Raw genomic sequence first — 11,993 nt, forward strand, 5'->3', positions numbered from 1 at the left:
AAAAAGAATCAATTTCACCTCTATATTTCAAGCACTTTGTAGTAAAATTGTGACGTTGATGTTAATCGCACTTAATAAAGAGCTGATATTTTTCATTATCATATATTACTTTGAGTTTAACATAGGACCGTGACATCCTAAGGACATGCATATGAAAAAGATTATCTTCAAATCTCTCTTGCTAAGCGCGAGATTAAACAAAAGGGACAAATTATTTCATTAAATGGAGTTCTGACTAATGAGGACGCGAAGTCTGATGACATTATGGCCTGGGAACTGGACATATTCCAAGCACTTTTTTAATTATAAATAGGATGCATCAGCCAACAGTTAATATATTTTAACCATTAATGCGAATGCAAATCGCGAGCCAAAATTGTTGATAAACTGTCATGAAAAGGGGATTTTAAGTAGTTTGTTGTATAATCAATATTGAGACATACATAACTCGCCAATCAAAATACGAGCGTGCAGCGCTAGCTGAAACGTTTTCACAATCAGACCTGAAAAGGGATATTTTGAAAACTTTATGGAATACACGAAAATAATAGGTACCTGACAAATCAAATGTTGCGAGCGCAAGCAGAAAATGTTTATACTCAGACCATAAAGTTCGATTTCCAAGCTGAAACATTTTTCGTATATTGTGTTCAAAATTTGATATTTTAAGCTTCATATTGAGCAAAATATGTAAATCACTTAACATGCAATGCGAGCGTAAGCGCGAGCGAAAATGTTATAGAGACATGGAAGATTTAAAAAAGAAAATAGTTTTCTAAGTCTTCCCCTCATCTTATTTCATTCAATCATCTTCGTCTCTTGCGCTTCCCCTAGCTCTCTTTTCCCTTCTTTTTGTCTTTCTTTCCCCCTTTTTTTCTTTTTAATTCATGCTCGGCCAATGGGGGGGGGGCGGGCCCCTGGTTCCGCCTATATTCTTGTTATCTTGTAATGACAACACCGTTTTTTTTTTTTTTACCAAAATGAATTCATTTAACTTTCGGAAATACGAACCTTATTTCGTTTTCGGACTGACGAACCTTTGGAATTACAAACCTTCGGAATTACGACCTTTCGGAAACACGAACCTTCGGAATAACCGAATCTTCGGAATTACGAATGTATGCGGTTTTAACACCATTAACAACTGTACATTGACGACGTCCAACAAGGTAATCGTTGAACCATTTCAGAACCTGTTAATCAATGCCCTTTCTTTTTAATTTGTTCAACAATATATGGTGGTCTACTGTGTCAAACGCTTTTGTTAGATCCGAAGTGACTAGCCCGACAAGGTTTCATTTGTCCTGACTATCAAGAACGCTTTCTGTAACATTGAGTAAAGTTGTCATAGTAGAATGTTTGGTTCGAATGACGTCAAGACTGGTGAAAAGCATAATAAAGGTCCGATTATTGGGGCTATTCTAAGGCTAAATACTCAGCCTAAAAGCATCGTTTGCTTTGTTGTGTATTGTAGTTTATTATCTTTCGATTGGTATTTGATTTGTCAATTTCACTCTTCAATTTCCTGTGTACATATAATTCCTACATACGTGTACACATAAACATACATGTTTGAAGGGGCTGCGGAACCGGGGGGGGGGGTTCAGGGGGCCTCAGCCCCACTCTACTTTTTCCAAAACCGTGTACAAAAAAGTAAAAATGACCATCTGATTGTGATTTTTGCGCACTCTTCTAGTCAGAAATAACTGTTCTAGTAAAATACGACTATAAAATAGTTAAATATACCACTAAAGTAACAGTTACACCTAGCTGACCCTGATTTGTTTTTAGAGTGCATGGTCAGCCCCACTTTTGACTCACCCCCCCCCCCCTCTTCCATTTTCAGTAGGGACAAATTTTGCAAATGCATTAACAGAAGAAAGATTTTTTTTTCATACTTTATTTGTGTAAGTTGGGATCGATCGTAAACGCGCGCCGTGACGTGATTAAGTGAGCTGCCGTTGCAAGTCTTTGTGGCCTATATACGTTTTCCATTTTTAGATTTTGCTTGTAGCTCTGTTCAGGGCCTATAAAAGTCTGTGTATGTCGGTTGATATCAATGTAAATTACTCCATGTTAGTCCTGGCTAGCATCGAATACATGAGGGGGGGGTAAACAAAGTTTGGTTTTTAAAATGGGAGTTGTGTTCTTAGTCTGAAAAATGAAATAAAATTTCCTCTTTCTAACGTCGTCAACCATCCCATCTACCAGAACATGATGACTCAGGGTAACATCTAAGTAAATACCTGACATAGGACCTTTATCTAGTGATGTGATAATGTGCTGATAGTTCCTTTGAAAATAACCTACAATTGCAATGTTCATTTACATCTTAGATATTCAATTTCTGAAAGGTAATTTATCCATCCAACTAAAAGCAAATAATTTACAAAAACTGTAGAATTACGCATTATAAGGCTTGTTTCATTTTAGCACCACACAGAAAACAAATAGTGAGTTTCACACAGCTAGGACAATCAAACGATTAAACATGTCTTATTCTCGGAGCTACAGGTATGGCCCTTTGGACTCCACTAGGCAAGGCTGCTTTCCTCGGTCATATGGACGTCACCAAATATCTGATCAGTGAGGGAGCTGAGGTCAATAAGGAGGATAATGGTGGTGAGACTGCATTACACCATGCTGCTGAGAATGGTAATATTGATGTCATCAAATATCTGATCAGTGAGGGAGCTGAGGTCAATAAGGAGGATAATCTTGGTTGGACTGCATTAAACCGTGCTGCTGAGAATGGTCATATTGAGGTCATCAAATATCTGATGAGTGAGGGAGCTGAGGTCAATAAGGAGGGTAACATTGGTTGGACTGCATTACACCATGCTGCTTACAATGGTAATATTGATATCATCAAAAATCTGATCAGTGAGGGAGCTGAGGTTAATAAGGAGGATAATCATGGTAGGACTGCATTACACCGTGCTGCTGAGAGAGGTCGTTTAGAGGTCATCAAATATCTGATCAGTGAGGGAGCTGAGGTCAACAAGGAGGATAATCGTGGTTGGACTGCATTATACCATGCTGCTGAGAATGGTAATATTGATGTCATCAAATATCTGATCAGTGAGGGAGCTGAGGTCAATAAGGAGGGTAATTATGGAGGGACTGCATTACACTGTACTGCTTCCAATGGTCATATTGAGGTCATCAAATATCTGATGAGTGAGGGAGCTGAGGTCAATAAGGAGGGTAACATTGGTTGGACTGCATTACACCATGCTGCTGAGAGAGGTCATTTAGAGGTCATCAATTATCTGATCAGTGAGGGAGCTGAGGTCAATAAGGAGGATAATCATGGTTGGACTGCATTACACCATGCTGCTTACAATGGTAATATTGATATCATCAAAAATCTGATCAGTGAGGGAGCTGAGGTCAATAAGGAGGATAATCATGGTAGGACTGAATTACACCGTGCTGCTGAGAGAGGTCATTTAGAGGTCATCAAATATCTGATCAGTGAGGGAGCTGAGGTCAACAAGGAGGATAATCGTGGTTGGACTGCATTACACCATGCTGCTTACAATGGTCATATTGATGTCATCAAATATCTGATCAGTGAGGGAGCTGAGGTCAATAAGGAGGGTAATTATGGTGGGACTGCATTACACTGTACTGCTGAGAATGGTCATATTGAGGTCATCAAATATCTGATGAGTGAGGGAGCTGAGGTCAATAAGGAGGGTAACATTGGTTGGACTGCATTACACCATGCTGCTGAGAATGGTAATACTGATGTCATCAAATATCTGATCAGTGAGGGAGCTGAGGTTAATAAGGAGGATAATCATGGTAGGACTGCATTACACCATGCTGCTGAGAGAGGTCATTTAGAGGTCATCAAATATCTGATCAGTGAGGGAGCTGAGGTCGATAAGGAGGATAATTGTGGTAGGACTGCATTACACTGTACTGCTGAGAATGGTCATATTGAGGTCATCAAATATCTGATCAGTGAGGGAGCTGAGTTCAATAAGGAGGGTAATGATGGTTGGACTGCATTACACCGTGCTGCTTCCAATGGTCATATTGAGGTCATCAAATATCTGATGAGTGAGGGAGCTGAGGTCAATAAGGAGGATAATCATGGTTGGACTGCATTAAACCGTGCTGCTGAGAATGGTCATATTGACGTCATCAAATATCTGATCAGTGAGGGAGCTGAGGTCAATAAGGAGGATAATCGTGGTTGGACTGCATTAAACCGTGCTGCTCAGAATGGTCATATTGACGTCATCAAATATCTGATCAGTGAGGGAGCTGAGGTCGATAAGGAGGATAATGGTGGTGGGACTGCATTACACTGTGCTGCTGAGAATGGTCATATTGACGTCATCAAATATCTGATCAGTGAGGGAGCTGAGGTCAATAAGGAGGATAATGATGGTTGGACTGCATTACACCGTGCTGCGTCCAATGGTCATATTGACATCATCAAATATCTCATCAGTGAGAGAGCTGAGGTCAATAAGGAGGATAATGGTGGTGGAACTGCATTACACCGTGCTGCTGAGAATGGTCATATTGACGTCATCAAATATTTGATCAGTGAGGGAGCTGAGGTCAATAAGGAGGGTAATCGTGGTTGGACTGCATTACACCATGCAACTTCGAACAGTCATATTGACGTCATCAAATATCTGATCAGTAAGGGAGCTGAGGTCAATAAGGAGGATAATGGTGGTTGGACTGAATTACACCGTGCTGTTTGGAACGGTAATATAGACGTCATCAAATTTCTGCTCAGTGTTACAGGTGAGATGAATCGAAACGCAGAAGATCAACACGCATTGCTCCTTAAGGGTGACCCTGTAGAGGTGAATAAAGCAGACAATGAAGGGAGAACAGCATTACACATCGCCGTTCAGCATGGTTACATTGACGTTGTTAAATTCCTGCTTACAAGTGGAGCACGAAGTGACACAGAAGACAATCGCGGCCAAACACCCTTACATCAATCGTTAACCGTTGGGCGCAGAGACATTGCTGCTCTGCTTATCGACCAGTTGAATGCTAAGGTAGGTCATGCATACGCTCTCGGGCGGTATTCTGAAAACCGTGTTAGCGCAAACACACCACAATTAACACGATTTTGAGATTACCGCCCATGGAAATTTTAACAAAAGTACTGATATAGATTTGAAAAAAAAGTTTAATCATTCTTCTACTCTCTTTAAAAGCCTGGCCCCCCGGGGCCTGGCTTTAAACTTTATTAGCAATTCATTTAATACCTGCATACATGCATGTCCCTCAGCTGATTAAATATATCAAAAGCAGTAAAACTCTTGAAGGAAAACAAAGTTCATTGATTATCATCCATATAGAGTTCAAAATGTAAGTTTAATACTATCTTATATACGACAAAGATTTTACTGATGCTGCTTCTAAATACCATTTACAGGCATGCTAATTTTCCTTTTACGTTTATTATTTTGATTCTATCAATCCAGAATGATTCAGCAGCCATCCATCTTGCTGTAATACACGGACATACATCCATCATTGAAAAGCTCATTGCTAAAGGATCTGATATCAATGCACAGTCTAATGACGGTCAGACATGTCTTCATAAAGCTATCAAATTATGCTACCAAAAGAAAAGGAATGTTGAAGACACCGAAACACTCAGAAAGGTTAGTCTTGGAAAAGACCTTTGCCTCAGTTTCCAGTGTACACTTACATTTTAAAACATTTAAGTCAACTGATCATCATGGCATTTTCGGCATCCACTGCTAATTGCAATCCGATGCATAACATTCAATTAAGAGGAAAAATCATATAAGACTATATTCACTTTGTCTAATTTGTGAGAAAGTTAATATTTGATCCATACCATAATTTTTTTTTATCGTTGAGCCTTTCAAATATCTTCATGACATCAAACACTTTATGGACTAATAAGGTTTAAATACTATAATTTGTACTTAAATAACAAAACAAGGACGGGGAATTTGAATGTTGTATATATAATTATCCCATAAAATAAGTTAATTATCCTTTGCAGGTATCCGAAGAATACTACAGTGGCAGGTTATCTCCTGAAAAGGCATTGGTGTTCTATCTCTTAGAAAATAGAGCCAGGATTGATATCAAGGATGAAGCAGGTTGCCTACCAATCCACTATGCAAATGATGAAATGATCAGACAGATGATATTGGCAAGGTGAACAATTACTTTCTTTGAACTAAATTTCCGGTACAAACGGATTCTGATATACATGTATTTTCAATTCAAAGATCAAGTCCACTCCAGAAAAAAACAAATCAGAGGAAAATCAAACAAGCACAACATTGGAAATTTCATCACAATGGAATGTAAAATTATATTATATTTTTAAGTTTTGCTTATTTTTCATTAAAAAAAATCAACATGCACAAATCAGTGACATGTAAATGAAAGAGTCGATGATGTTTCTAACGCTTCCTTTTATATTTCTATTGTTTGAAATGTGTAATATTTCAATTTTACAGATTTAACAAAGAGGACCATCTTGACTAAACCATAAAATCGTTAAAGCAATGGTAATACCACACGCTCAGGGTGGAATGAAACCTTGCTTCACATGAGAATGACGAGAAAATCTAGAATATTTTATATAATGAAATAGAGGAAATAGCAAGTGGGTGACATCATCAGTCCCCTCTTTTGCATACCGACCAGAATGTGCATATTGCACAAATGTTATTTTTTAATGGAGCGAAACTTTAATAGATAAAACCTTATTTCAAACCCATTTTGATTAATTATTCAGTGTTATGGTAGTATGGAGTTTATCTTATCATTCAAACCAATTTTCTGTTGGGATGGAATTGTTCTTTCAATATTCCAGAGGTTTAATTAGTTCGTGTAGCTTTAAAAAAAACATGGTTTGCAATTAAACATGGCACATAATATGTGAATAATTTTCACTGATGTATTATTATCAGAAGTCCAACGAAAAGTAACGGTTTTTTTAATGTTCTAAATGATTTTAATGCAGTTTATGTAGTAAATATAATTCAAGACATTAGAAGTTGAATGATTTTGCATTAATTGCTTACTGCAGATCACCTTCCTTGGATGGTGTACAGTCTACTAGAGGTAAGAGCATCCCTGAAATATGAAACAAGAAATCGTCACTGAATTCGTCGCAGATGACTGCACGTTAATATATATCTTGTTGACCGACTGATCGTTCATGGAAAAACATTCCATTTGTCTACTTTAGGAACAAGAGGGTTGCTGTTTTACTCAAACTAATTATGTATATTCATTTTGCATTTATTTTTTCCCATTATAGCTCTCTTTTCCTCTCGTTTATTATGGTATTGTTCTTCCACCTTTTATTCTTCGTACCCTTCCACTTCTTCTCTTTTCGTTCTTATCCTTCTCGCTCTCGTAATTCTTCCTATACATTCATCATAATTCTTTACCTCTTTGTAATTCATATCAAATCTCTCAATGCATTTCCTTTATCTTTTCCCCATATTCCTATCAACTCCGCCTTCTGTCTCTCATTCCTATTCATTCCCATTCTTAATACTTTCTTACGATCTGGAAATCAATGTTCTGATTTAAATATTGATTTTTTGCATAATTCATGTATCTGACTATTGATTTTAAAACTTTGTCGTTTATATATTAGCGGATTTTTAAATGCTATTTTCTTTGATTGTGGTCGATGACGTCGTGTCGTATGGTCAATGTTCTGTAATCGTTCATCTTATGCTTTGTGATAATCGTTGCTTTTGTGTTGGGTTTTACTGTACAATATGCTATGCCTTATTGATGTCAAAACGTTTGTCATTCGTCCTTATGCCTCGATTGATTCTTTAATCTAAAAAGAAACCATTTTTAACTGAATTTGAATAACCGAGATCACAACGCAAGGCTTAGTTAACTTTTGATAGGCTTGTATGCATTGTAAAATTGTTTATTATTCCATTTCATTGGCTGAAATACAGGTTTGTTCCTCTACATTTTGTGTACCGTGACCTTTTTGTTCACCTTGTATTCGTGCATATATCACAGATCGGCCATCGAACTCTAACGTTGCCTCTGTCAAAGTCAACAGAAATTCCAGTCAAGAAATCAATCTAGAAGACCATGGAATATCAATGTACCTTCCTCCTGGAGCGGTTCCCACTGATGACTATTGTCATATCACCCTAGCCATCCTAAGAGACAATCCTGGTGTTTATGTCACTGAAGGTGAATCAATGGCCTGCTATGGGATCAGGTGTGACCCTCAACCCTTGATTTTCAACCAACCTGTTAAGATCATTATACCACACTCTTCCTTGGTCGTCAATCCAGAGCAAGTAAAACCAGACATCGTTTGTCGTGTTTGGGATTCAAATAAGGGTAAGTCCATGAAGATTGATATTGGACTATTATGGTATCAGTAAAGCATATGGACTATTTTTTTTTCTTTCTTTAAATGACTTTCATTCTACCAGATACCAGATATCTAATTTGACATTCTAAGATCATCATAACAATCAGTAAAATCACAAGTAGCATCCATCGCAATCATTCTCACTATCACCACCGCAGCGTCATCATTCATTATCAGCTTCCGTCAGTAGGTATTATATGTCACTAATAATCACGTTTCTAATTATCATAAAGTCTAAAACCATTATATCTTTTCTGTACGTCGTGATACATTGCATCTTTTCACTTTTCGGCAATTGGTCAAATTAGATCTTCCAAGAACTCTAAGGAAGCAATCTTCCAGCTCACCAGACAAACCACCATACTGTAGACTGTACAAGAAACATCTTGAGCTGTACATCACCCACTGTGCAGAGTGGTGGGTTCTGATTCCACTCGAACAACAGGTGATTCGACAGCGGATAATGTGTACTCCATACGTCCCAGACAGGATCGAAAGAGGACAAGAGTTTGCAGTCAATCTTCAGTTGTGTAACGACCTACCTGGAAACGAAGCGGTCAGTATTAAACATCATCGCTCCATATAAGTTCAGAATTATCATTCATTCGCTAAATAAAAACAGCTCTGAAAACCCGAAGATCTATATCATTTGAGAAATTTTTCGTTTGAAAATTTTCCACCTTCCAGTCAGATGAGGTGAATGTTTGCGGGTAGAACAAAATTATTTGAATGCTATTGGTTGACGTGATGATTTGAAGCGCGCTGAACCATTTCACTATTATTGATATTCTTATTATTACTATTGTTATTATTATCATTCTTAATATAATTGTCAATGTAATAATCAGTACTGCTCTTATCATCAACATTGTTATAGATAGTTCTGCTTAGATATGATAGCACCGTTGTAAATAAAAACCATGATATTCTTTTACAATTAAATGAAGTAAAGTAACTTTTCACATTTGTAATTGCATGTTGGCAATAACATCATTTCAACCGTTTTTGGCTCAGTTAGGAGAGCGTCCGATTCACAACTGGCGGGAGGTCAGGAGTTCAAGCTCCTGCCGTGTCAGACAAGTATATAGCGCTGCCGCTCCGAAGATCAATTAGGCAGGCAAAATTAGTCTTCGGAGTATTTCTGCTTCAGATTTCTATTTAGAATGATTAAATATCGATTTTAATATTTTTTCTAATTTTCATTAATTGAAAAAGAATATTCGTAATCATCTTTGTAGGCAACACAAGAGGAGTTGAGACAACAATCTTACCATAGATGCCATCGCTCGGTCCCTTTCAATGTTGAAACAAAGAGTGGTGACGTCACAATCACGTGCCATCGTGAGGAAGAAGAAATTGAAAGCCAGGTAGTTAAGCTTCATAACTTATTTGATAATCGTAAAAAAATAAGGTGCTCTTAGCAATCTGGCTCCTTGTTGGCATAAAACTAATCCCAAAGCGATTTAAAGTACTCACAAAATATGGCATACGGGGATGTGCTGCTAGAATGGGCCACTTTTTTGGAAAAAAATCCCCGAACATTGAGAATGGTTTTATGCTGGAAATTCCTAAACATGCCCCAACTTTTTTAGATACTGGCCTTAAACATGGCTTCGTGGCTCCGATTTTTAGACACTGGCCTTAAATATGGGTCCATACTCACCTCCAGTGATAACTTTTCTGGGTTTTTTTTCAAAAATCTTGTCAAAAATTAATAAATCACTTATAATTGGTACCCTTTTACCCAAAATGACACATAAAAATGGGTATCGGTTTGAACCTTCATCCTCACACCCCCGTCCTACCCAAAGCTAAGTACACCCCCCGGGTTTAGATAATACTGTGGATCTGAGGCCTGCTGAAACGGCACAGCCTCTTGTTGGTTTATGCATAGAGCTTAACAGTTAGCTCCATGGTTTATGCATTTCTATTCTGCTGCTGTACTTTTTTTACCAACAGATCGTTTCTCTTAGGGACCTTCTAGCCAAGATAAACCAATGTATATCGATATACGTACCACCCAGTGAGGACGATCTAAACTTTGCAGTGATTACCATAACAATTACACAGGCTGGGAAGCTTGGGATATCACGATCTATTGCCTTTGTCATCAGATATACAGGTAGAATTTCATGTTTGATAATTCAATAATGAATTTTTTTTTCCCTATTTTAATCACCAAAGACTTGGGTAAGGCGATGGATTCAAGAATTACCCGCCATGTCCATGATGTCATTCAGCTCCATGAACTAAATGAACGGTATTAAACCATTTATCATAACAAGGTGTACATATACATCATTAGACACTATCGCTGACAGCATAAGCATAGCTTATATGATCTGTTATTGCTGAAGGTAATTTTTAAATCATGAAATAAAGAGAAGTATCATTGTAAACAGAAAACACAGTGGGATGCTCGTTTTATGTCTCTTCATTTTCTTTCTGTGTTAGATGGACCTGTGTGCCAATTTCCCTCCGAACAGACAGACATCACTAGGTAAGTTTCCATCGGTTAACATGTTTTTTCCTTTCTCTTTTTTTTCGAGGAAGCTCAAATATTTGTTTAGAAAACAGATATAAAGATTTATTTCATTTCACGTAAGATACTTGTTGACTTGATAGGACGGATGAAGACATCAATAATAATTATGATCGTGAACTATCAGTCAATTAGTTCTCACAACGGCAACGTTTCAACGAAGGCTTTTAAATTACTTTGCCACGCCATGGACGTATATGTGATATATCAATGTAAAACAGTTTTTAAAATAGTGTAGTTTATATTCCTTTAATAATCATTAAACAGCAGTTCTTTGATATTTCAGCCATGCTTTTTATTTCAATCCATCTTCTAGGACACTAGAAGAAGTAAAGAACGGTGACCTACAATCGGACGCAGACGTCCTTACAATAGCCCAGACAATGGACGTAAATCAGTTCTATGATTTTGGCATAGCTCTTGGTTTCACCATAGCTGAGTTGGATCGGGTAGAGTACAGAAGATTGCGAGATAGGCAGCAAGCTACCTATGACATGCTACTGGCATGGAGAGGGAAACAAGCATCTACCCTAGCAGCAAAGAATACCCTCATCACAATTATAGAATCATTCAGCTCATCTTCAAATGATACAACTTTCCCAGGTTTGAGTTAGTGTTTGTTGATTTTACTTTGGTTTCAGTCTTCGTTTTTATAATACCTGTCGTATCTAAAGAGATTGATAAGAATTATTGTGTTGGCCGAATAATTACTTCCAGCTGCATGATGTAATTGCATCTTCGTTTGTAAAAACTCAGAAATATTGCTATAAAATGGAGAGTGCGGTTATCTGACAATTTCTTAACAGAACATATTTTCCAAGCATTAATTTCTTTTTCCTTTATCACAAAAATAGTTGATAAAACATTCAAATTGATTAGCGTTATTCTTTATTATCGTTTGTGGATCAAACTATGGATTTAGTCTGTATATATTTTTTATCGTCCGTAGAGATGAGTAATAATTCAATACAGTGACTCTTACATTATTACATGCAAATTGAGTTGCAATCTCGTTTGGTTCTAAAGATCGTATAGGTTTGTAGGAGGAACGACATA

General features: G+C 37.4%; 2 protein-coding genes across 2 annotated transcripts; both read left to right on the top strand.

Moving 5' to 3' along the window:
- Positions 1-2,780: 2,780 nt before the first annotated feature.
- LOC121417587 (putative ankyrin repeat protein RF_0381) lies at positions 2,781-6,184 on the top strand. The gene is made up of 5 exons (XM_041611323.1): positions 2,781-3,293; positions 3,582-4,503; positions 4,774-5,036; positions 5,469-5,651; positions 6,023-6,184. The coding sequence occupies exons 1-5, from the start codon at positions 2,781-2,783 to the stop codon at positions 6,182-6,184; spliced, it is 2,043 nt and encodes a 680-aa protein (XP_041467257.1).
- A 1,930-nt stretch (positions 6,185-8,114) lies between these two features.
- LOC121416538 lies at positions 8,115-11,589 on the top strand. The gene is made up of 6 exons (XM_041610031.1): positions 8,115-8,361; positions 8,704-8,951; positions 9,634-9,762; positions 10,355-10,517; positions 10,850-10,895; positions 11,254-11,589. The coding sequence occupies exons 1-6, from the start codon at positions 8,115-8,117 to the stop codon at positions 11,549-11,551; spliced, it is 1,131 nt and encodes a 376-aa protein (XP_041465965.1). The 3' UTR covers positions 11,552-11,589.
- The last annotated feature ends 404 nt before the right edge of the window (positions 11,590-11,993 follow it).

This window comes from Lytechinus variegatus, chromosome 6 (genome assembly GCF_018143015.1).
Source record: "Lytechinus variegatus isolate NC3 chromosome 6, Lvar_3.0, whole genome shotgun sequence".
Taxonomy (NCBI): domain Eukaryota; kingdom Metazoa; phylum Echinodermata; class Echinoidea; order Temnopleuroida; family Toxopneustidae; genus Lytechinus; species Lytechinus variegatus.